Source organism: Lissotriton vulgaris, chromosome 8 (genome assembly GCF_964263255.1).
Source record: "Lissotriton vulgaris chromosome 8, aLisVul1.2, whole genome shotgun sequence".
Lineage (NCBI taxonomy): Eukaryota > Metazoa > Chordata > Amphibia > Caudata > Salamandridae > Lissotriton > Lissotriton vulgaris.
In genome coordinates this window covers 65,781,986-65,807,248 of record NC_141696.1, presented here as the reverse complement: position 1 = coordinate 65,807,248, position 25,263 = coordinate 65,781,986, and the positions used below count along the sequence as shown (strand labels likewise).

The 25,263-nt window shown below is 45.0% G+C and overlaps 1 protein-coding gene across 1 annotated transcript in view; it reads left to right on the top strand.

Annotated features, from left to right (window-relative positions):
* Positions 1-6,888: 6,888 nt before the first annotated feature.
* LOC147693402 (uncharacterized) overlaps positions 6,889-25,263 on the top strand; it is a 62,112-nt gene continuing 43,737 nt past the window's right edge. Inside the window, exon 1 of the mRNA XM_086935964.1 lies at positions 6,889-8,173. Within this exon, the coding sequence (XP_086792090.1) occupies positions 6,889-8,173 (1,285 nt within the window). The remainder of the gene's footprint in view (positions 8,174-25,263) is intronic.

The window sequence follows — 25,263 nt, the reverse complement described above, 5'->3', positions numbered from 1 at the left end:
CGCTTCCAGAACGCAGCACCCAGCCATTAGGCACACACCAGGAAACAAGCCCAGTTTGTAACACAGTCACTGAAATACCGATCACGATGGCGCAGAACCGCTGGAATGTGCCGTAGTTTAGGATCTATACCCCAGTTGCTGATATGAACAAATGTCAATGTCAGAGCAGGTCTCAGAAATCAAATCAGGAAAGCATATAACAAATGCAGCCCAATACTGCAGATTATGCGAGTCGCACTCAGTGCAGCCCGAACCTATCGTGTCACTCAGCCGTTTGTGCGTTCTTAATGCTTACATCGATTCCAGCCCTCGCCGTGAATATCCTCTCAGCAGAGCAGCTCCTCCTAGCTGCAGCAAGTACTGGGCCAGGCGTTCCGTCACTCCCAACCGCGGGTGTCTTCACCCACCGCTACGGCCGCAACGGCGCCTCCCGCTTCCCCCAGCAATTCCACCCAATATTTTTTCCTATTATGTGGCCCGCATATGCAGGTGAGGGAGACCCGCTGTCCGCTACCCCGTCTCCGATAGCCAAGCTGCCCTCCGCTCCTTCTGGTATTATGATGCAGCACCAGCACCCAACATCACTGACCCGACTGCGGAGGAATGTACTGCCCCTTTGGAATGCCGAGGGCAGCCCCTTGCAGCGTCCTGCAGCTGTCACAATGCGAGACTCACTGATTTCTTGGCAAGGCATTGACTCTCTTTTTCCCTGGACGCGGCGTGCAGGCCTACACACCTCGTGGGGAGCCACGGCACTTGCGTTGAAGTCTGTCCCACTCCGGCTTATTCAGCGCCGCATGCTGGTTATAACACAGGCTATTGATTTCTGCCCAGCTCGTGGCCGAATTCCTTCCAAACTTTTACCGATTGTGCTCTACTGTGTTAGCTACTAGAATCAAAAATAACAGTTGATGGACAGAATGCAGAACAATGTCATACATTCACCCCAGTACATAGATATGGGCCTAAATCCATTGTTTTTTTGCACTCCACACCACCCCAGTTCAGACTTGGCCATATGCAAATCAGTCTTGACCCTGTGCCTCATGGGAACAGTCCAGACCAAACTGCCAAGCCATGTCTTTCCTGGACCGGAATCAAGCATTCTAGGACTGTGTTATGTTCTTAACTTTTTATTGATTTTTTGGGGAAATATATTGTTGATTACGATGTTTTTATATGATCTTCATTAATGAAGTAATACAAAATATTTTTAATCACATTAGTTATTTTTTGGAGTCACATTTGCAATGGCTTTATATGTATAGCCAGGGGAAATATTCCTCCAGTGATATAAGGCGAGTGGAACGGTGTGTATGTGTGAATGACTGCTTGAACAAAAAAGTCCAAGGGATATATTATTTGACACTGTTTGTGTTGGTACCCAGTCCCTTGGTGGTTGGGCCACTCCCTTTAAGTTTGAGACATTTATAACATTACCATAGGTAGCAGCTCCACAAACCCTGCCTTTGCATGCATATTGTATATGTTGGTATTTGCAGTCAGTATCCGTAACAGCAATAGTGGCTGAAGTCTTACTGTGTGGAGCTCTGGAGTGATTTACTCCACATTCCCTTTATTGTTAATGTTGTTTTGTGTGTATATACATGGATATATGTCTGCACAGCAACTGACAAATGCGACTAGGCTGTTCCTAGAAGAAGAAAGAAGGGAAAGATGGGGTCACAGGAAGGGCAGGGGTAGTGCTCAGTGGAGGGCTACCCTGGGTATCCAATTTGTTGGATTTAATGGCCTCACACACCCTTGCGAGTGTCATGCTTCATCATAGGCAATGCTCCTCGTTGGGCAGGCGGTGCAATGCCCAACGGGCTCACCTCAAAGAGGGGCTCTTTGGCAGAGATCTTTTATCCAACTGCCTATGGGTGAAGTGAGGGTGAGGGGCCAGAAGGGAAGGGATAGTGTAGGTAAGTGAGTTTAAAATGTGGCACAAGGTACCGGAGATCAATTTATTCTGGTGGTCCCCTGTCACAAGTAAAAACAGTGAGCAGCCTGTGATCGAAGGAAATTGGGATTCCACGTCACGATCCAGGACTACATTGCATATCATGGTCAACATGTTTCTCGCCTTCGCACACTGGCTGCGATTGTTCAGGACCTAATTAGTTACTACTATCTCTAAAAAACATGACCTAGTAAAGTGTCAGTTAATATTTACAGTTGTACTACCTGTATGGTACTGCTCTTGCCTAGGGGAGACAAAAGAAATCATTACCATAGTTCAGTGACAACAAGTGCCCTTTTGTGACCGTGAACACGCAGTGTTGGTGTGGATAAGGTGACATACTAGTAGTGACATAATATCGGTGATTAGTGACCAGTATGTATTGACTTATATCACACATTAAAAAACACAGCTATGGGCAGCACTTTTGCCCCCTCGGTCGCCTGCCTTTACATGGCTGACTTTGAGGAAAAACATATCAATGGACCAATGAACCCCTACCACTCTAACATCAAACTCTGGATGAGGTTCATTGATGACATCCTCATACTCTGGGCAGGGACCGATGATCTTTACCAAGAATTCTTCAACTGGCTTAATACCCTCAACAACTACCTTACCTTTACCATTACTGCCTCCACATCCAGGATAGAGTTCCTGGACCTCACCATCAGGCTAGAGGGGGGTAAGATCGATACCACCATGTATCGTAAGCCAACGGACCGGAACAGTCTACTCCTCTTCACTAGTCACCACCCCAGGGCTTTGAGTTTGAATCTTCCCTTTGGCCAGTTCCTGCGGGTTAGGCGCAATTGCACCAACCTAACAGATTACAAGACTGAGTCCACCATCCTATCCCGCAACTTGAGAGAGAGAGGGTATCCAACCAGGGAAATATACAAGTCACGAAAACGGGCACAGAATAACCACAGAGGGGCCCTCCTGGAATACAATACTCCAACCTCCCAAGACAACGATCTCTTGACTTGTGTGACAACTTTCTCGCCAGTCTCAAATGAAATCAAGAAAATCATAAAGAGAAACTGGCAGATCCTTAACACAGGAAACCTTAACCTTGCGATCCCCAGGTTTGCTTTCAAAAGGTCAAAAAACATCAAGGACATTCTAGTCCACACCAGGCCTAAACAAGTTGAAACCCACAAACAAACCGCACTCTGGCAACTACCACCGGTAAGGGGACACTACCCTTGTGGCTCCTGCAGTGTATGCCCCTTCACCAGTATTACCAAGGCCATTCAATTAACAGAGACATTCCTGTGGGAACTCCGATGCCACACCAACTGCAACACCCCTAATTGCATTTATCTACTCAGATGCCCATGCGATCTACAGTATGTGGGCATGACCACCCTCCCTATCAAGATCCGGATTTTGAAACATAGAAGCAACTTTCGTTGCAAAAAAACGAATACCAAGATGTGCAGACACTTTGTAGACCAAAACCATACTGCTGACTCATTGAGATGGCTCATCCTCGAGACACCGAGCAACAAATCCAAACAGAACTTGTTCCAAAAAGAACAAAGGTGAATACATCGGTTATCCTCAGATAGGCGGGGACTCAATGAGGACATCCCGTGGAGTGCGCTATAACTACTTCCTTCCACAACCTCTCCACTGTAACTATATGTTTATGGTTTGCAACATCTGCACTAGGTTGCCCACACAACCCTGTCTCCTGTCCTATCCAATTCAAACAATAAGTAATTAATCGTGTGACCCACCTGGTTTAATAGCCTCCAGAATAAAGAGATTGCATCAATACACAATAGTTCCCATTGGCTAATCGGCAATCAATCTCTCCTCAGTAAACCTCTGTACACATTATACCAATACCAGTATCCTTGAATATTGGTCCTTTCCAAGATGGCCGCCACAGTCACGGCCGATATCACGTGATGCACAGGGCGGGATCACCTCAAGCACTGACCACGCCCCCAACAACTTTTTAACAGACCACCACGCTAGGATACAGCACTATCCGGACCCGGTAGTGATGGGTAGGCACAACGGGTGCTGACCGAGGCAGTGAGAAGTAAGTGGTTCACCCCGGGGTTATACTTATACGCACACCCAGCGAACAACACGAGGGCGTGCTACATGTACGTCGCTGTTCCTTGCACTGGCGAGGTTTGTCCTTCGACCTCTTTTCTCCAAAAGTCTGAGTCACAAAGCGCTAACCCCCTAACACGATACTGGCACTGCGAGGGTGCGCCTTGCACTGGCGAGGTTCGTCCTTCGACCTCTTTCCTCCACTAGTCTGAGTCACAAAGCGCTAACCCCCTAACGCGATACAGGCACTGTGAGGGTGCGCCAACTGCTTGTGACCATAGACACGCCGCTTTAAATTCTTAAAGTTAAGAACAGACGGGGAGCGATCACAGTCCTTTCTCCCTCTCACCTGTCTATCTAGCGGCAACTACCAGGGTTGACTAACATGCAACTCCATGATCGGCACTGCTCACATTCAGTGCTTCCTCATTCAACGAACCGCGCGCTGGTTACTTTATACCATGGGAATACTGGAATTCTGGGACCAGTAATCTCATAGCGACCATCACACATTGGTATCTAGGCTCACAAGACAGTTTATCCCCCCATACGGCCATGACATCCTTTCCAACTTAGCACCGGATGCTTCCTCCCTGCTCTTTAACACACCAGCAGGCATTTCTATATATTCAAACAAACCATTCAACCTGCACTTTAGCTTGTTTCCCTTCATAGCCTTAAACCCCTATGGTCCCCCCTTGATGTCAAACCTACCGGGTACTGTTGACACCTATACACCTTGACAATTAGGTGAGTACTATGCTACCCTAGCCACAGGATTTTGGTTTAGGGACTCTGAAGAAACTGCTGCTGTTTTTATATTTATGTATTCTTTGAGATTCTGTTCTTACCACTCAGCGTTCCCCCAAAGTCTCCCAATAAAAATGTTACCTCACTAGTGAGGGTGGGGCAGGTGCCCCCAACAGGAAAGGGCCCAAAATGTATTGAGGATGCATCAAACTAATCAATCATAAAATGACCTGGTTTTGCAAGCGTTTTTGGTCCTGGGCTCTGCAGCAATCTAGGGAAACCTACCAAACCCGGAAAGTTCTGAAAACTTGACACCCAGAGGCGTACAGTGACGTTTGGCTTGCATTAATTCCTGAATGTTTTCATACTCAGAAAACCCGGAAAACCTCAAATTTAGCTACAAAAATCACATTTTCCTCACATTTCTTCGTGGGAAAGGTGTGGGATCACTGGACCGGCACAGATTTCCTACTACCCAGCGTTCCATCAGGTCTCCCGATAAAAATGTCACCTCACTTGTGTGGCTGTACCATGTGCCCATAACAAGGAAAAGTCCAAAACATATTCTGGAGACATTAAATGTATCTATCACAAAATTACCTGATTTTGCAAAAGGGTAACCAGCGTTTTTGGTCCTGAGTCTGGCAGCCATCTAGGGAAACCTGCAAAACTTCAAATTTAGCTAAAAATCACATTTCTTTCTAGTATCACTGGCACAAATGTCCTACCACTCAACGTTTCCCTTGGTCTCCCGATAAAAATGATACCTCACATGTGTGGGTGTCTATAGCAGAGTCAAACTAAGACATATAAAAAAAGAATTTGGCTTATCAACACCTGTCTCAAGCACTTGGCCCACCCACAAAACGGAGGTACCATTTTACTCAGCAGACCGTTGGAAATGCTTTATGGAAGGAAATGTGTGCTGGCACAGTGATACCACAAAGATATGTGAGAAAAATATGATGGTTTAACTGAATTTGAGGTTTGCAGGGGATTCTAGGTAAGAAAAAGTTAGGGGAACCACGCAGGCCACACCTCTGTCAAAATGTCTTGGTTTTATCGGTTTCCCTCGATGGTTGGTGAGCCTAGGACAAAAAATGCAGGTTACCCCCTTGCAAAATGAGGTTGTTTAGTGATAGATAATTTTGATGTCTCTTTAATTGTTTTTGGACCCTTCCCTGTCACTGGCACTTGAGGAAATCCTAGGTGGTAGGAAATCAAGCTTTTTTAAAAAAAACCTTTTTTTCTCATTTTAGTTGGTGCTAATTCTTTTGCCTTATACCCTGCTTTTGAATTGCCCACTTACTTGCACTGTAAAATTGGAAAAACACCGTGTTTGGTGCGGGTCCTTTCTCCCCCGAAGCAGCACAGTGGCGGACATCTTGGGTGGGGGGTGAATGACCCAGAAGCATCGCACGGTTTAGTGGTCACAAGGACGCTAGACCGGTACATAAACCGGTCATGCTGATGCGCAGCGGCCACGCGCTGCGGGCTCGCCAGAGCATCGCCTGAGTCACGCCAGAGTCCAGCCCGTCTGCGCCCGTCCGCGCACAGACGGGCCCCGGGGCCAGGACTTCTGACCATCGGCTAGTTTACTCGTCGGAAGAGCTGTTCCAACTTGATGAAGGTGAGCAACCATTAGACCCTGCAGTTTTACTAAAGCTGAATAAGTATGCCATTAAACGCCTCGATAATGGCAAGCCTGGTACCGAGTCCTCTCTGCTAAAGTTAGCTAGCCTAAATACCAGGTCACTACATAAACATTATGTTGAAATCTTTACCCTGCTTCAGGATAATGATATTGATGTCCTGACTCTATCAGAGACCTGGATGAATGATAACTCCATGCCAGATATTATTGCGGCTCTCCCAATCAATTATGATGCGATATGGCATAACCGTGCAGGAAGTGCACGGGGGGTGGAGTAGCGATTCTGTTAAAAAAGAATCTGTCAGTAGTAAGATTATTGTCAGAAACAGTGGATTTATCCGATCTGTTAGGGGTAAAGATCACCTTGAATAACTCTTGCTTGATGGTCTTGTCGGTCTACCGTCCACCTAATTCTACTTCGTTATTCAATGATCTATTTGCCCCCATTATGTCCGACCTCTGCACGAGATACAAAAAAATCGTGGTAGCTGGAGATTTTAATCTACATTGGGAAAATCCTCACAAGGATCTGGCTACACGCCAACTGAATACTACAATGTCCTCTTTGAGTTTCAAACAACTTGTGGAAGTATCCACGCACATCAAGGGTCATACCCTTGATCTTGTATGGACCTCAGATCCAAACGTAACTCTCAGAGGTGTTTTACCATGCATATGGACCGATCACTATTTAGTGAATTGTGAGGTCCATATTGATGGACGCTTAAGTGATCTGTCCCGGGGAGTCAGGAAAATCCATAAATGGGATAAGGTTGATTTAAAAACCCTGACCGAGACATTTCCGAAAGTGGCCAGACCCTTTGATGCTGGAAGCAACTTGGACCTGGAATACACGGATTTAACGCAGAGCTTGTGTCAAGCTATCGATCTGATAGCACCTGAAAGGACCAAGCCCATCAAAGGACCAGGAAAAGGAGCTCCTTGGTTTACCCCGCTCTTGAGGGAGCACAAATGGAAGCTTCGGGCTTTGGAGAGATCCTGGAAGAAAACTAAACAGGATATAGCTAAGGATCAGTATAAAGCCTCCCTTCATAGGTATAAAAAACTTATATTGCAAGCAAAGGCGGAGTACTATGAGTCTCGCCTAAATAAGGCTGGGAATGTCCAGAAAGAGACTTTTAAAATTTTATCTGAGCTGAGCAAGAAACCGGAAAGCTCAAAAACCACCATGGATTGTAATACCTTTCAGGGATATTTTCTAGAAAAAGTGGATAACATCATCTCGGAAATAAAAAGTAATACAGTGAAAGGACTTGTCCTACACCTTGATCGTCATAATTCCACGGACTGTACTATCGTGGAGTTTCCAGAGATTGATGTGTTAAGCTTAGAGCAACTGATGGGTAGAACTAAATCTGGTTCCCCAGCAGACCCATGCCTCCCTAGTGTATTCCGTGTGGCACGTCCCATTTTGGAGGAGCGTATCATTTCTCTCCTTAATAGATCTCTAGAAACGGGGTATTTACCTGTTGAATTTAAGGAAGCGCGAGTAAGGCCCCTGTTGAAGAAACCCGGCGCGGATCCTGTGGTCTTGAAGAACTACAGACCAATCCCCCAGCTGCCTTTTCTCTCTAAGATTTTAGAACAGCATGTCCTGAAGTTTCTATCTCTTCACGTGGAGTCTCATTGTTTACTCCACGAGCGACAGGCAGGGTTTCGAGCACATCACAGCACCGAGATGGTGATGCTCTCGGTGCTGGATGAATTAAGAGGCATGGCTGATATTAAGAAACCGAGCACCCTGATTCTTTTAGATCTGTCGGCAGCTTTCGACACTGTCAGCCATGCCCTGCTCCTGGAAAGACTAGACGACTTTGGGGTTAAAGGCGTAGCTTTTAACTGGCTGAAATCCTTTCTTTTGGGAAGAACACAGAGGATACAATTGGGGGATTTGATATCAGACGTGGGGACTTTAGAGTGTGGGTGCCTCAGGGCTCTGCATTGTCCCCACTACTGTTTAATCTATACCTTCAACCTCTGATTGCATCTTTGGCCAGTATGGGCTGCAGAGTTTTTAACTACGCTGACGATACCTAGCTTGTACTGAGTATCGATAACACTGAGGCTGCGCAGCTTCAAGTGCAGAATATCCTGAGGTATACGGTCGGGTGGATGACGAGAAATTTGTTGATGATCAATCCAGACAAGACTGAGGTATTGGTAATTCCATCTACCACCTCACCTTGGAGCGATCTTTACTGGCCACAGGAGTTAGGGCCAACTCCGAAGCCAAGTGCAAATGTAAAGAGCTTGGGGATTAAGCTGGATTGTGATTTGTCAATGGGCAGCCAAATCTCCGCTGTTGTTGGGAGCTGCACGAATATCATCAGGCAGTTACGTAAGCTAGTACCCGTTCTGTCTCAGACCATGTTGCGAACAATTGTAGCGGCGACCATCATGTCAAGAATGGACTATGGGAATGTCCTTTATTTAGGCCTCCACAAAACTCTGATGAACAGATTGCAGGTTGTGATAAACGATGCGGCGCGACTGATTTTTAGACTCCCCAGAAGGACCAAGGCTTCTCCCCTATTACAGAGCTTACATTGGCTCCCCATAAAAGAGAGGGTAGAGTTCAAGAGTCTATGCAACGCCCATAAGGCAATTTATGGCCATGCACCGGTCTATATTAGAGACCGTCTGGAAGTGTATAGTCCAAAAAGAACACTTAGATCTTCCGACTCTCAGTTGCTGATTTGCCCTCGGTACAAAACTGGTAACCAAGGGAGGGAGAGCCTTCTCTGTGTTGGTCCCTCAACTATGGAATAAGCTGCCTGAGGGGCTACGCAGAGAGGTGAATCTCCTACGGTTCAGGAAGTCCCTAAAGACTTTGCTGTTTGGGAGGGTCCTGGGTGCAATGTAGGCTGGCTGCTGCACTTTCTCTTCGTGTGATTCGTAGTTATTGTATGGATTCCATCGATTTCCGAGCGCCTAGAGACCTGCAGGTGATTGGCGTGATATAAATCCAACATAACAATAACAATAACAGTATGGTGATCCCACAACCTTCCCACACCAAATTGAGAGGAAAATGTTATTTTCTAGGCTAAATCTGAGGTTAGCAGGGGATTCTGGGTAATAAAGCATTTGGAGACCCATGCAAGCCTTGCCTCCCTGAACTCCCCGTGGTGTCTATTTTTTAGAAATGTCCGGGTTTGGTAGATTTCCCTAGATAGTTGCCGAACCCAGGACGAAAAAATGCAGGTTACCCCCTTGTAAATTAACTTATTTTTGTGATAATTCTGATGTCTCACACTCAAAAATATACAGGTTTGCTAGGTTTCCATAGATGGTGGCTGAGCCAGGGCCCAAAATCCACAGAAAGGCACATTGTAAAAAAAAGGGTCAGTTTTCTGTAGAAAAATGTTGTAGGAAGGTGGATATCTGACTATGGTAACCCCCAAACTTTTTGCCTGGTGTTTAGCTGTTTTTTGACATAGTTGGCCTGGGATCCTGCTATTCAGAACCCCAGGCTAATTGCTCTCTCCTAAAAATGAACTCCATGTACCTTAGGTACATACACAATTGGAACTGGTTCACCTTATAGGCCCCTGTAACAGTGTACTCCAGGTACCCAGGGCATAGGTGTATCCAAGGCTACCAGGGGCTGCAGCCCCTGGCCTGGCCTCCATATTTGACACAACTGGCTGATCACTCAGCTGGGGTAAATTGGTGTAATCACCTCTTACTTAGATATAGTATCCCTATATCTTACCCTAACTGGACACATGTTAATCTATAAGCCACTCCTATGGAAGGCCTCTGCAATCCTGGAGGCAGAGTGTGTGGTTTCATGGGATGGTGCTCTAGCATGAGCTGAGCCTGTCTGCAGCCTTTGGGAACAACTCCCTTAGCTGTTCCGGGATATTGCCATACCAGATACTCTTAAGTGCATTATAATCCTCGCGGTCATATGCTAACTTTAGTTTGGCTTTATCAAAACATGTCGAGTAAGGTGTCATACGATTTGGAATACTATCCCCTCGACAGTTCTGTCGACGGGGATAGCATTCCCCCCTTCTAGAGGAACACTACATGTACATAACCTGACCCCGGTTAAAGTTAAACTCGAGCCTCAGCATCACAAAATGGATGCTGCCACCATAGACACAAGTCTGACCTCCTGCTGCTGGGAGTCCTTCCAGCGAGGGAGGCTTGGACAAAGAGTTTCCTGCCTTGGGAGGTGCGAGCACCACCCGAGACAGGATTTTTTGTATTGGGTAGGACAGGGCTGAATAGGATTAGACATTAGGCACACAAGGTGTCCTCGAGCATAAGCCAGTCCAAACCGGTGCTGGGGCCCTCCAGCCCCAGTCCTGACGTGGAGCTGGAAAAAGTAAAGGGGGTGTAACCGCCCCCCTTCCTGGTCCCACCCAGAGGAGGGACCTAGCAGGTGATCCACCCCTCAGATTGGGAATAAGAGTGGGAGCAGTGCCATAGCACCTCAGATCATCCTGAATCAACTTGGAACTAAGAAGACGACTGTACTTCGACATTCTGCTGCACAGAAGACAAAAGAGCATCTCCCTTGTGGCCTAGGAGTGGCCACCCTCTAAACACAGGCACCATCCAGCAACTCGACGTCTGCTTTGCCACCGCCTTCTGCCGGAGCCCGAGCCCAGAGCCTGATGAGACCCAGACTCTCAGACTTCTCACCGCCTGATCCACAGTCCCTGCAAAGAAGGGACCCGTGGAGGCACCAAGAGACGTGGGACCGGACATCTCGAAAGACTCCCAAGAAGCTGACTGCGCAGCACCCGAGGCACCCTCGACGCTGTGATGTTGGGTTTGAGAAGCCCCACAATCAAGCAGCCCTTGCAACGAAGATCAGCCCCCCAGCATCTCCACGATCTGTGTGGGGCCCTTTTGCATTGTGCCACTTAACGCTCCATCCCGGCCACTTGCCAGGTGGTCAGCGGCCATCTTGGCGACAAAACCTACAATTTACACTGCTGGTCTGGTTGCTCCAGACTTGCCCTCGCTCCTGTAAAAAGGAGCACCCGCTCAGACCTTGCTGGTCCGAGTGAGAAGCTTGCATCGCTTCCTGCATGGCTTGCATTATCCAAGGCCTGTTTGCTCCGATCAAGAAGCCGACACCGCCAGCAGCTAGAACCTTCGTGGGACAGCTCGTGACCAATGCCTGAACGTCCTTGACCTCTTTGTGTCCACGTGGCTGCAGAGACAATCTTCACCTCATCGCCTGTTTGCACCCGACATCGCCTTGTTCCATCCTGGTTCCACGGTAGTCACTGTCTAGTGACTTTGAACATTGTCCCCTCTGCTTTCAGGTCTTCACCACTTCAGATCCACCCTTGGATCCACCGGAACTCTTCTCGTCTCGACGCCTGCAGCATCTTCAGCTCCAAGCACCATCGACCTGCGTGACGAAACCCGACACCACTTCGCACTTGTGCACCCGCTTCCTGTGAGTGAGGTAACTCAGCAACGCCGGTGTTCCTACACTGGTACACACCTCTAGTGCCTAGGTCTAAAGTTTTGTCCTTCTAGGTCAGCCGGAAGGTTCCTTAATAACTAACTTTGTAACTTTTACGCACCATTGACTTTACATTGTTATATGCGTGCACTTTCCGCACTGCACCCGAGTCCCGCGGGCCTTTCCCGACTTCTTCACTGTTAGTCCCGAACAGCTCCAGCCATTCCCAAGGCCCTAGGCCTACTTCCTTTCAGCTAGGTGGTTCTTATACCACTATTTTAGTATATGGTTTAGGTGGCCCCTAGGGCTCATCCATATAGTGCAACTTTTGTGTATTTAAACTGTGTTTTGTTTTAACGCACTTGCTTCTGTGCTCATAAAGAGTATAGGGGATTTTGTTGTAAATAAATATATATATATTTTCATATATATCTGTGTGGTGTCCTTTCATTTGCTATTCAAGGGGATTGTGTATGGTAAAACAGCTCGCTTCACATGCCTTTACAGAGTTTAGCCTTAGACTGCTTTGTCCAGGCTACTAGGATAGCTGGTCTATAAGGTTGACTTACAACCAATCATCATAAGGGTTGCTTGGCAGGGTACAAGGTGATCACTAGAATTAGTGAGCATCACATACCAGGCCAACTTCTCACATTGGTGAGCAGCGGTTGGGATTTGAGCTTGCTGTTGTTTTACCATTACAATCTTTGAGAGTATCATTTGAAAGATAATACAGGTTCCTGCTAGGTACATATAAAACAAGACTAGTATACTTAAGTTCTACTGAACGTAGTTGTTGTAGAGGATAGGGAGTAGCACACCCTGACTACAACTACTAGATAGGTTTAGTAGGTAAACACCAGTGTAGGTAGATTGCAACATATCCACCCACACTAGAGCAATGTCTGGAGCAGAGGGATCCACTGGGAATGTCTCTGTTGAGAGTGACCCTCTAAGGGCACCATCCAAATTTGCTATGCTTAATTTTAAGGTGTTGAGGCAGCTTTGTGCCTCAAGAGGTCTCAAGACAGGTCCAACCCCTACAGCAGACCACCTCAGAGAGCTTTTAGACCAGTCTGAAGCTCTAAAGACCTCTAAACAAGACCCCACAGGGAATGGTGAAGAAGGCTCTCCCACTGAAGATGACAATACTGACACCCCTGTCCCTGTAGTCCAGATAGATGAGGATGATCAAGTCACTGGAGATACTCAGCCTGATGAGGAGGAGTAAGAAGAGGAGAAAGAAAGGGGGAGCAGTGATTCTGATGATGGTAGACTTAGTCAGGTGCCAGCCAGCAGGCTTAGCCAGGCTAACTTAAGTGTATTTGGGACTGAGCTAAGGATGACCTTACCCAGACCCCCAAGTGGACTTAACCAGGAGCATAGGAGGAGGAGGAATCACTCAGGTGAATCCAATACCTCCCAGGCTTCTAGAGGTTCTCATGGTCACTCCACAAGGGGGATGACTAGCCCTCAGAGAAGGGAACATGAGGCCAACATGAGAGAGGCTGAGCTTAGGATCCAGAAGAGGGAACTAGAGGTTGCCCTGGCCCAAGAGAAACTTGCTAGAGCAAGACAGCCTAGAGAGAGTGGGTTAGTACCCACTGGTGGCAGCATTATCCCTAAGGATAAAGACAGGTCCTATGATCATAGAAACCTGAGTAAGATTGTGCCCCCCTACAAGGCTGGGGATGATATCCACAAATGGATGACTGCACTTGAGAGAGCCTGCGGAGTACAGCTGATCCCTCAGGAGCAGTGGGCAGCAATCTTGTGGCTCTCCTTTGAAGGTAGAGGCCGAGACAGACTCCTCACAGTTAGTGATGGGGATTCTGGAAACTACCTGGTCCTGAAGAGTGCTCTGATTGATGGGTTAGGCTTAACCACTGAACAGTACAGGTTACTGTTCAGAGAGACCCAGTAGACACACACTCAGGACTGGTCTGAATTTGTTGAAAGTGCCACTAAGGCTCTGGAGGGATGGTTGCTGGGAAGTAAGGTTACAGACTATACAGGATTGTATAATTTAATTATGAGAGAGCAAATCTTAAGTAATTGTCAAAATCAGCTTCTATATCAGCACCTGGTGGACTCTGATCTGCCCTCTCCACAAGAATTGGGTAAGAGGGCAGACAAATGGGTCAGAACCAGGATCAGGCCTAAGAACCAGGGTGGTGACCAAAATAAAGAGACTACCAAGCCTCAAGAGAAAGGTGGTGATAAAACCAAAGAGAAGACTTCCCCAGGGCCCCAAAACTCCAATGGAAAGGGTGGGCCCCAGAACACTTCCTCTGCAGAGAAAAATCCTTACTGCCATACCTGTAAACAGGTTGGACATTGGAAAACAGGCAGATGTTGTCCAAAGAATGGTAATAAGGAAAATATACCTCCAGGTAAAGATCCAACACCTCCTGTCACTGTTAGCAGTGGTCCCCCAGGTGGCGGGAGCACCCCCAAGAATTTGGGTAGGTTTACTTTTGGAGCTCAGGTGGATTCTATCCTAACCAGGTCCCCTACCTCAGATACTCTTGTCTATGAAACTGGCATGGGGTTTGCCAACGTCACTGCTTGCCCAAACACTTTGAGCAAGTACAGACAGGAACCCCTCATCAATGGCTTGAAACTTGAGGCCTTTAGAGACACAGGGGCTAGCATCACCATGGAGGCTGAATGTCTAGTCCCCTCAAGGCAACTTTTACCTGATGCCACATATCAGGTGACAAACATTGATGGAATAGAAACCAAACATCCCATGGCAGTAGTCAATCTTAGCTGGGGAGGTGTCACTGGCCCAAAGAGAGTGGCAGTGTCAGCAAACTTGCCTGTAGATTGCCTACTTGGTAATGATTTGGAAATCTCAGCCTGGGCTGAGGTTGAACAGCAAACCCATTCTAGAATGGTAAATCTCCATGGAAAGGTTAGTGGGGCTGTGATGGCCAAAGCCCCAATCCAAGATGTCCTTCCTGAAAAGGTTGGTAGGGCTGAACAAACCTCAGCCCCATCTTTAGCTAACTTCCCTCCTGAAAAGATTAGCAGGGCTGTGATGGTAACAGCCCATACCCAAACTGAGTCCCTTCCTGAAAAGGTTGGTGGGGCTGTGATGGCCACAGCCCAAACTCAAACTGATACCTGTGTTGTGAAGCCTGAAATGATGGATCACTCCACAAAAACAGAGAGCATGGAGGAGGAAGAGAAATCTCCCCCTCACCAGACATTAGGACAGGATCAGCCTCCGCAGGGAACTGATCTTACCCCTGATGAAGGAACTGCCCCAGAGGTGGTTGGGCCTAGCCTGACAGAGCCTCTGATGTCAGTGGACCCTTCTCAGGTATGACCCAGTCTGGAGCAGGTAACCTGCCCCTCTCTACCTTGCCTTAGTCAGCCCAGGGCTGCATAGGACAAGAAGGACAGTGAGACCCAAAGGGCCCCCTGTCAAATAAAGCACCCCATCAACAGATTAGGGGCACCGAAACTAGTAGCCCTAGTGAGGTGAAAACTTTAGACATTTCTGAGGGAGCCCCCTTAAAAGTAGTTAGGGACCTCCCACAGATGGATTCTGTTAAGCACAGCCAAACCTGGGACCCCAAGGCCCCAAACCTGGCCTGTTCCTCCAGTAAGCCAAACAAAGGGACCCAGCCTCCAGCTGTAGGCAGCCAGAGGTTGACCCTGAGAGCATAGTGCAACTCAGTCAAAGAAAGAAAGGCGCACCTGGTGGAGAGTGATTGGAGGAAGCTGAGTCTTACAGAGGAATCTCACTTCAGTACTCCATCCCAACACCAGACTTTAACTTTGCAAAGACACACCACAGGTAGAGATTCCCTATGGTGGAGACCCTCTGATACCCTTAGGGTGAGGGATTGCTTAGTGGACCATGACACAGGGGGTAACCAAGCCAGAGCTGGTACTTCCTTATATGGCCACTTAGGCAATATAGGCCTACCTGGTCAAGGATAGCCTTATCTCCATTCGTTTGGGGGGGGGGGGGGGTTGTGTAGGAAGGTGGATATCTGACTATGGTTACCCCAAACTTTTTGCCTGGTGTTTAGCTGGTTTTTTACATAGTTGGCCTGGGATCCTGCTATTCGGGGCCCCAGGCTAATTGCTCTTTCCTTAAAATGGACTCCATGTACCTTAGGTACATACACAATTGGAACTGGTTCACCTTTAGGCCCCTGTAACAGTGTACTCCAGGTACCCAGGGCATATGCGTATCCAAGGCCTACCAGGGGCTGCTGCATGTATTGTGCCACCCCTGGCCTGGCCTCCATATTTGACACAACTGGCTAATCACTGAGCTGGGGTAAGTTGGTGTAATCACCTCTTACTTAGATATAGTATCCCTATATCTAACCCTAACTGGACACATGTTAATCTATAAGCCACTCCTATGGAAGGCCTCTGCAATCCTGGAGGCAGAGTGCATGGTTTCCTGTGAGATAGTGCTCTAGCATGAGCTGAGCCTGTCTGCAGCTGTCGGGAACAACTCCCTTAGCTGTTCCGGGATAGTGCCATACCATATATTCTTAAGTGCATTATAATCCTCGCGGTCATATGCTAAATTTGGTTTGGCTTTATCAAAACATGTCGAGTAAGGTGTAATACGATTTGGAATACTTAATCTGAGCCCCGGTTAAAGTTAAACTCGAGCCTCAGCATCACAAAATGGATGCTGCCACCACAGACACAAGTCTGACCTCCTGCTGCTGGGAGTCCTTCCAGCGAGGGAGGCTTGGACAAAGGGTTTCCTGCCTTGGGAGGTGCGAGCACCACCCCAGACAGGATTTTGTGTATTGGGTAGGACAGGGCTGAATAGAATCAGACATGCCCGGGGCACACAAGGTGTCCTCGTGCATAAGCCAGTCCAAACCGGTGCTGGGACCTTCCAGCCCCAGTCCTGACGCGGAGCTGGACAAAGGAAAGGGGGTGTAACCGCCCCCCTTCCTGGTCCCACCCAGAGGAGGGACCTAGCAGGTGATCCACTCCTCAGATTGGGAATAAGAGTGGGAGCAGTGCCATAGCACCTCAGATCATCCTGAATCAACTTGAAACTAAGAAGACGACTGGACTTCGACATTCTGCTGCACAGAAGACTGAAGAGCATCTCCCTTGTGGCCTAGGAGTGGCCACCCTGTGAACACAGGCACCATCCAGCAACTCAACATCTGCTTTGCCGCCGCCTCCTGCCGGAGCCCGAGCCCAGAGCCTGACGAGACCCAGACTCCCAGACTTCTCACCACCCGCTCCACAGTTCCTGCAAAGAAGGGACCTGTGGAGGCACCGAAAGACGTGGGACCGGACATCTCAAAAGACCTCAGAGAAGCTGACTGCCCAGCACCCGAGGCACCCTTGATGTTGCGCTTTGGTGTTTGAGAAGCCTCACAACTGAGCAGCCCTTGCACCGAAGATCAGCCCCCCAGCATCTCCACGATCTGCGTGGGCCCCTTTTGCATCATGCCACTCGATGCGCCATCCCGGCCACTTGCCACGTGGTCAGCGGCCATCTTGGCAACAAAACCTACAATTTACACTGCGGGTCTGGTTGCTCCAGACTTGCCCTCGCTCCTGTAAAAAGAAGCACCCACTCTGACCTTGCTGGTCTGAGTGAGAAGCTTGCATCGATTCCTGCTTGGCTTGCATTAGCCAAGGCCCGTTTGCTCCGATCAAGAAGCCGACACCGCCAGCAGCTAGAACCTTTGTGGGACAGCTCGTGACCAATGCCTGGACGTCCTTGACCTCTTCGTGTCCACGTGGCTGCAGAGACAATCTTCACCTCATCGCCTGTTTGCACCCGACATCGCCTGGTTCCATCCTGGTTCCACGGTAGTCACTGGCTAGTGACTTTGAACATTGTCCCCTCTGCTTTCAGGTCTTCACCACTTCAGATCCACCCTTGAATCCACCGGAACTCTTCTCGTCTCGACGCCTGCAGCATCTTCAGCTCCAAGAACCATCGACCTATGTGACGAAACCCGACACTACTTCGCACCTGTGCACCCGCTGCCTGTGGGTGAGGTAACTCAGCAACGCCGGTGTTCCTACACTGGTACACACCTCTAGTGCCTAGGTCTAAGGTTTTGTCCTTCTAGGTCAGCCGGAAGGTTCCTTAATAACTAACTTTGTAACTTTTACGCACCATTGACTTTACATTGGTATATGCGTGCACTTTCCGCACTGCACCCGAGTCCCGCGGGCCTTTCCCGACTTCTTCACTGTTAGGGCCCAAAATCCACAGAAAGGCACATTGTAAAAAAAAGGGTCAGTTTTCTGTAGAAAAATGTGATGGGTCCACATTGTGTTTTGGGGCGTTTCCTATAATGGATACTAGGCCTACCCACACAAGTGAGTACAATTTTTATTGAGAGACTTAGGTGAATGCTGGCTGGGTGGAAGTATGATGCTCTCCACAGGTTCAAGAACTTTCCATCACAGAAATGTGAGGAAAATGTTTTTTTTTTTAAAGTATGAGGTTTGCAAGGGAATCTGGGTAACAGAACCTGGTGAGAGCCACACAATTCTCCCCATCCTGTATTTCCCTGGGTGTCTAGTTTGTCAAAAATGTACAGTTTTGATAGGTCTCCTTAGGTGCCGGCTGAGCTAAGACCCCAAATCCACAGCTAGACACATTACAAAAAAGGGTACGTTTTCAGTGGAAAAATGTGAGGTGTCCATATTGTTTTTTGTGCCATTTCCTGTTGCGGGTCGCTAGTCCTACCCACACAAGTGAGGTAAGATTTTTTTCAGGCGAGTTGGGGAAATGCTGGGTAGGTTAAAGTTTGTGGCTCCCAGCATATTCCACAACTTTTTCATCACCAAAATGGGAAAAATTCAAGGTAACACAATCTGATGAGACCTACACAAGTTAACCCATCCTAAATTCCCTTGGGACTCTAGTTTTAAAATGTTTAAATTCACTTCTTTTTGTGATAGATTATTTGGATGTCTCCCTTCCCTGTCAAAGACACTAGGCCTACCCACACAAGTGAGGTACCAATTTTATTGAGATACTTAGGGGAATGCCGTGTGGATGAACATTAGTGGCTCCTCACAGATTCCAGACCTTTCAATCAAAGAAATGTGAGGAAAATGTGCTTGTTTTAAACAAAGTTTGAGGTTTGCAATGAATTCTGGGTAACAGAAACTGATGAGAGCCACACAAGTCACTCCATCCTGGAATGCCCCGGGTGTCTTGCTTTAAAAATTGTACAGATTAGTTTTGCTAGGATTCAGTAGGTGCCGGCTGAGCAACGGTCCTATATCCATAGCTAGGCGTAATGCAAAAAAAGGTCAATTTTCAATGGAAAAATGGGATGCAGTCATGTTGCATTTTGGACCGTTTTCTTTAGTTTGCATACAAGTATGGGTATCCACAAATTCAGAGATTTGAAAACAGCCAGTGCTTCCAAACTCCATCTCTTGTTCCCATTCCGGAAATACATGGGTTTCCATGATACTCATTGTTCACTTCCGGTACACAATGAAAAACCATTGAAAGGAAAAGCTCAGTTATTGGCTCTGGATACCTTGTGATCTTGGCGAACCTACAAGCCCTATATGTCCCCGCAACCAGAAAGGGTTTCCCCCCCATTTCTACCACTAACTTGGAAGGAGGCTCGAAGCACAATAAATAGGAAACATATACCAGTAAAATGCTAAAAGTGTGGTGAAAAATTAGATTTTTTTACAAAAGCCTGTAGGTTCCTGAAAGCTAGGGAGATGGTGATTTTAGTACCACAGTCCCTTTGTTGATACCATTTGCAGGGAAAAAACAGACACTTTCATCTGCAGCACTTTTCACAGAAAAAATAAATGTACCTGTATTTTGGCTCATTTCTCAGTCCATCCAAAGCAATCCACAATATTTAGACACCTTTCAAATCCTCAGCATGTTGTAAAAAAAAGGATGCACATTTGGCATGGATACCTTATGCGGACAAAAAGGTAAAGGGGCCTAAGTGTGAAATACCTCAAATAGACAAAAAAGGCTTAACACAGGGGACGTAGCAGTGAAGGGGTTAAAGAAATCTAAACATAGAACATATTTATTGTTAAATTATAATATATCACAACAAAATCTTTCATTTATAAACTAATTTAACATTTTCCTACTCAGTAGATAATTGAACCACATTTAATTAAATCCATTCATAATTGTTATTGCATTTCAGAATCCTCTTTGGTTTAGTTTAAAAGGATTTTTTTAAACTTCATTTAATTTAAAATTCAGAAAAATAATTTTCATTTTATGTACTATTTAAAAGTTTGATTCAAAATGAAGTTAATACTTTTGTAGCAGTTCTTTTATTTTGCTCTAGATATCACTTTATTTTACAATAACTCTTATCTTAAAAATATATGTACAATTTATTCATTTTTTTTAGTTAAATAATCCTTTGTACTTTTCTCCATACTTTACTATGGAGAGATTACAGTCACAGTGGGGTTCTCACTATGGTAAATTATAGGGAATCTTAATTCCCTTTTTCAAGACTTGATCATCTCTCAACCAGTAGCTTACATGGGAAAGTTGAAGCCATAACTAGGCAAGGGAATAAGTTGTAGAACCAACACTTTCACTTTGCTTTCTCCCCATCACAATGACACAAGATCCTCTAATCAGATTCTTAGAGGGAGAGACAAAAGCTCTGAAAGTTATAGATGGGAGATTGCCATAAACATGAAAAGAAAGGCACATTTCAATATAAAGCTCCATGCCTTCTTTTCGTACAGTTGCAGGAACATACTCTGCAGCAGTGACATGATTCTCTGGGTACAGGTATCCCAGCTTATAATAAAAAAAAAAGAACTGGTAGAAAGACATTCTTAGTGGCCTCAGTTGACAGTGTCTGTTCTGGGATATGTGGAGCAATGTGCCATGTGTCTGGGCCAGACTCAGCACATGAAAACAAGCTGTTTTGTTTCATGCCCTTCCCACTGCCAGTCTTCCATTCACAATGATATCAACATACTTTGCTGTAGAACTTCCTCCATCAGATTGCTATACAACCTTACTAGTAGTGGTGGACTATTTCACCAAATTAAAACATGTAATCCACTTGAAATGACTTCCCATAACTGTGAGAATCGCTGACAATGTTTTGCTACGGATATAGAGAGAAAATTCACTACCAATAGAGCTTCCCTGCTTACCGACTGGATTTGGTCTGAACTGATGAACCCCAATGGCACCATACACTTCAAGTCCATCGGTTATCACTCCTGACATATTGTCATGAGGAACATTTAAATCCATCCATTTAAAAGTAGCTAGGATGGTTTTTCATGAACCTTTAATCAGAATGAAGCTGATGGATTACTTTGGCATATTTCATTACATAGCTCCACATGCACCTCTGCATCCCACTGTACCTCTGCAATACATCCCTGAATATTACCACTCAAAAGATTCTGACTGTCATAAGTTGTCAAATGTTGCTTATTCAGCACGTTTTCTGTTTTAAAAAAAAATATTTAAATAAGGCCAGTTACTTATGTTTGTTGGCTACTGCCACCAGATTTTCTTTATACAAAGTGGTCATCCTAACCCACTTTCTCCTCTAAACACTCTCCAACCTGGCTCACTACAAAAATCTCTGGAATGTTTGAAAAGACCCTTCAATTCACACCCACTGTCTGTGTTCTCCCTCGCTCACTCCAGCTTAAGTAACAATTAATTTGGCGAAGTGTAAAAAAGAATCCAGTGCTGCATGACCATGAGCACCACATATACTCCATGTGCTTCTGTGACTCACATATGCGCACACACATATGCTACTCATCTCACACACAAATGGGAGAATAAACTGGTTGCAGGGGAAGGCAAACAATTGAAAAAGGTGATTACAGTTGTCACTCCACTTAGCAGTTTTGCCCAGTTGCATATCAAAATATCAACAGAAACATTGTGCTTCCAAATTTTCATGGTCAAAATATCAAAGGGTCAAATGTAGAGAAGATGAGTGAAAAAAGCTAAATACAGATTTAGTGTTATTAATTCCACATCAGTGTACCTTGACGATATTAATATGTATGTGTATCTGAAGTAAATCAAATAAAAACGTTTACATATCTAGATATACTTACCTCCTTGATATCTTGATGGTTGATAGTTTGACTACAAAATATTCGTAGCACAATATTCTTTTTTGGTTTCAAAAGGATTTTATTGAAATAAAGATTGCAATAAAGAAACGTACAATATCATCAATACAAAATGAGAAGCAGTCAAGTCAAAAAAGTAATATACTGCAGTATAGGAGGAGGAGAAAGAGAAGAAAAAGAAGGAAAAAGAAAAAGGAGGGAGAAACAGGGGAGGGAAAAAATAAAGAACAATCTTCTTATAGAAAATGCAGTATGAGCATAAAACATGTAGGATTCCTACATAAACTGTCATAGAATAAAAATAAAAAAGTCAATTAATATAGGAAAATAAGATGATAATACCCATATCATGGTGGTTTAGGGACTTCTTCACGATAGGGGGTAAGTAATGGGCGAGATTGAGCAGATATATCTAAAAAATCAGTAACTGGTAACCATAATAAATCTCGTTTGATAGCAAGCTGAACAGGATATACATATGCTCTGTCAAGTCTATGATTATAGCAGACACCATACCGCCAAGCTTGAAAAGAAACATTTGAGGCATTCTTACAAGACTTAGTGATTTGCTGAAAAGCCACCGCTAAGAGAAGGTCGATAATGGAAATATTGGAAGTGTGGGAAGACCATATGTCAGATAAGCTACCCAGAAAAATGTGGATAGGGGAAAACGGAAAATGAGTAGAAAAAATAGTATTAATTTGTTCCCATGCTTTGGATCAAAAAAGATGAATCAAAGGACACGTGAAAAGCATGTGTTTGAGATCAGTATGTGTATGGGGACAGGACCAACAGGTAGAAGGGATAGATGGATCGATAGCATGTAATTTGGAAGGGGTGATAAGAATTCCGTTATAAACAAAAAATAATGTTTGAGTGGTAGTGGCTGCTCTAGAAGATTTCCTTAGTTTATTCCATATATTGTGCCATAGCGGGATATCAAAAGAAACTTCTAAATCAGATTCCCAATCTTGTTCTGTTTTAGATTTATCACGAAGAAGAGAAACATTCTGCAATTGTTTATAGATTTGAGAAGCTGAGGAAGAGGACGTGAGAAAGAAAATAGTAAGAGAGGAAGGTGAAGCAGGGGCAGAAGAAGCAGAAAAAGAATTATAACTAGATTGAACAGCCGCGCACAATAGGTTGTATTTGGGAAGAAAGGAATAAGGAAGAGAAAAACGAGATTGGAGAGACGAAAAAGGAAGGCAAAGACCATCCTGAAAAAGATGATGAATCCAAATGAGACCAAGAGAGTGCCAGTCCTTCCAGAAAATATTTCTATTGTTGATTTTAATAAGAGGATTGTACCAAATGGGAGATTGTAAAAAATGAGTTCGGTCATCAAGACCATTGAGGAAGAGAGGAATTAGGAGTTTCCTAGAATTCTTAATAATAGGAAGAGACATCTTCGGAGGAATATGGGGTAAAGAGATACATTCTTTAAAGGTAAAGGGTTGAAAGAAAGAGGATTCAATTGTAACCCATAAAGGAAAAGAGGAAACATCATCAGTAGAGTCTAGTAAAAAAGAAACGGAGTGAGAAAGAAAAAATAAAGTATGATAAGAAGAAAAGTCTTGAAAATTAACTCCACCTAAAAGTTTAGGACGTTTGAGTTTGACAAAAGACATTCTAGCTTTTTTATTCTGCCACAAGAATTTTAAAAGCATAGAGTAAATGGATTTGTAACAAGACTTAGGAAGATTAACAGGAAGATTAGAAAGAAAAAATAAAATTATCGGAACCAACATCATTTTAATGGAGTCTAATCTACCCCACCATGACAAAAATAGAGGATGCCATCTAGTAGTGGAGTCTGTTATTGTGGTTTGCAGATTTTTAATACATAAGGCTACCGTGTCTTTAATAGAAGGAGTAAACCAGAGACCTAAGTATTTTATTTTAGAGGGACTCCAATGAAATGATGAAATCATAAAATCAGCATGAAAACAGTATTTATTAAGAGGGAGAATTTCACACTTATCAACATTAAGTTTATAACCGGAGACTGCTGCATAGGAAGATACTTCGGATAAGGAAGCTGGGACAGAGGTTTGAGGATGGGAGATAAATAAAAGAATGTCATCTGCATAAGCAGAAAGCTTTAAATGGATTTCCCCATACGGAAAATCAGAGATATCATTATTTAATCTAATCCTTGACAAAAATGGTTCTAAAGCTAAAATAAAAAGAAGAGGAGAAAGAGGAAAACCTTGACGGACCCCTCTAAAGGGAGGGAAGGAGGAAGAGAGAGACAAGACTGTTAGCAAAAATGAAAGACCTAGGAAAGGAATACAGTAAGGATATATAAGAAATGAATTTAGATCCAAAACCAAACCAAGATAAAGTAGAAAGCATAAATGACCAATTGACTCTATCGAAAGCTTTCTCAGCATCCAATGCGATAGCAGCCAAGGAGTGAGAGTAGGTGGGGATTTACTGAGAACATTAAAGAAAAGGCGAGTGTTATCCGAAAGATGACGACCCTTGATGAAACCACATTGCTCTTCACCAATGAGTTGGGGAAGAATTTTATCTAAAGGTAAAGCAAAAATGTTGGCAAAAATGTTATAGTCTAAATTGTTTAAAGAAATAGGCCTATAAGTTTTACATAAAGTGTGATCTTTATTATCTTTGGCAAGAAGACAGATTAGAGCTTCTTGAAATGAGCCTTCGGATTTCTGAGAAGATATAAAATAGGAAAATAAGCAGGGAAGTTTAGGAACTAGAAAAGAAGAGAAATGGGTATAAAATTCGATCGAAAATCCATCTGGGCCCGGGGCTTTGCCCTTTTTAAGAACATGGATGGCCTCCAAAATGTCTTTGGGAAGAATATCTTTATCTAGGGGTGAAAAGTCTACATCGGACACTGAAGGGGGAGGGATGGAGGAGAGGTAAGTATCAATGTGAGAAGGTAAGGGAGGAGATTCCGGGGTGTAAAGATTCTGATAAAAATTGGTAAATTCTTAAAAAATATCTTCATCTTTATGGAGAATGGTATTGGAAGAAGAAACAATCGAATCAATTTTCGTATGCTCTTTTTTAGCTTTAAGATAATTAGCGAGAACATTACCGGCCTTATTTTGTGGGGAATAGACCGTAGCCCTAGATTTAAGTAAGACTAATGTTCAAGTTGTTTAATTTGAGAAGTTAAAGAGGCTAAAGATTGATGAGCAAGGCGACGTTTCTTGGCAACATAGGAAATAATGAAATCTCTAGAAGCAGCTTTAAACGTGTCCCAGATTAATTGAGGAGATGTATGGGAAGTTTAAT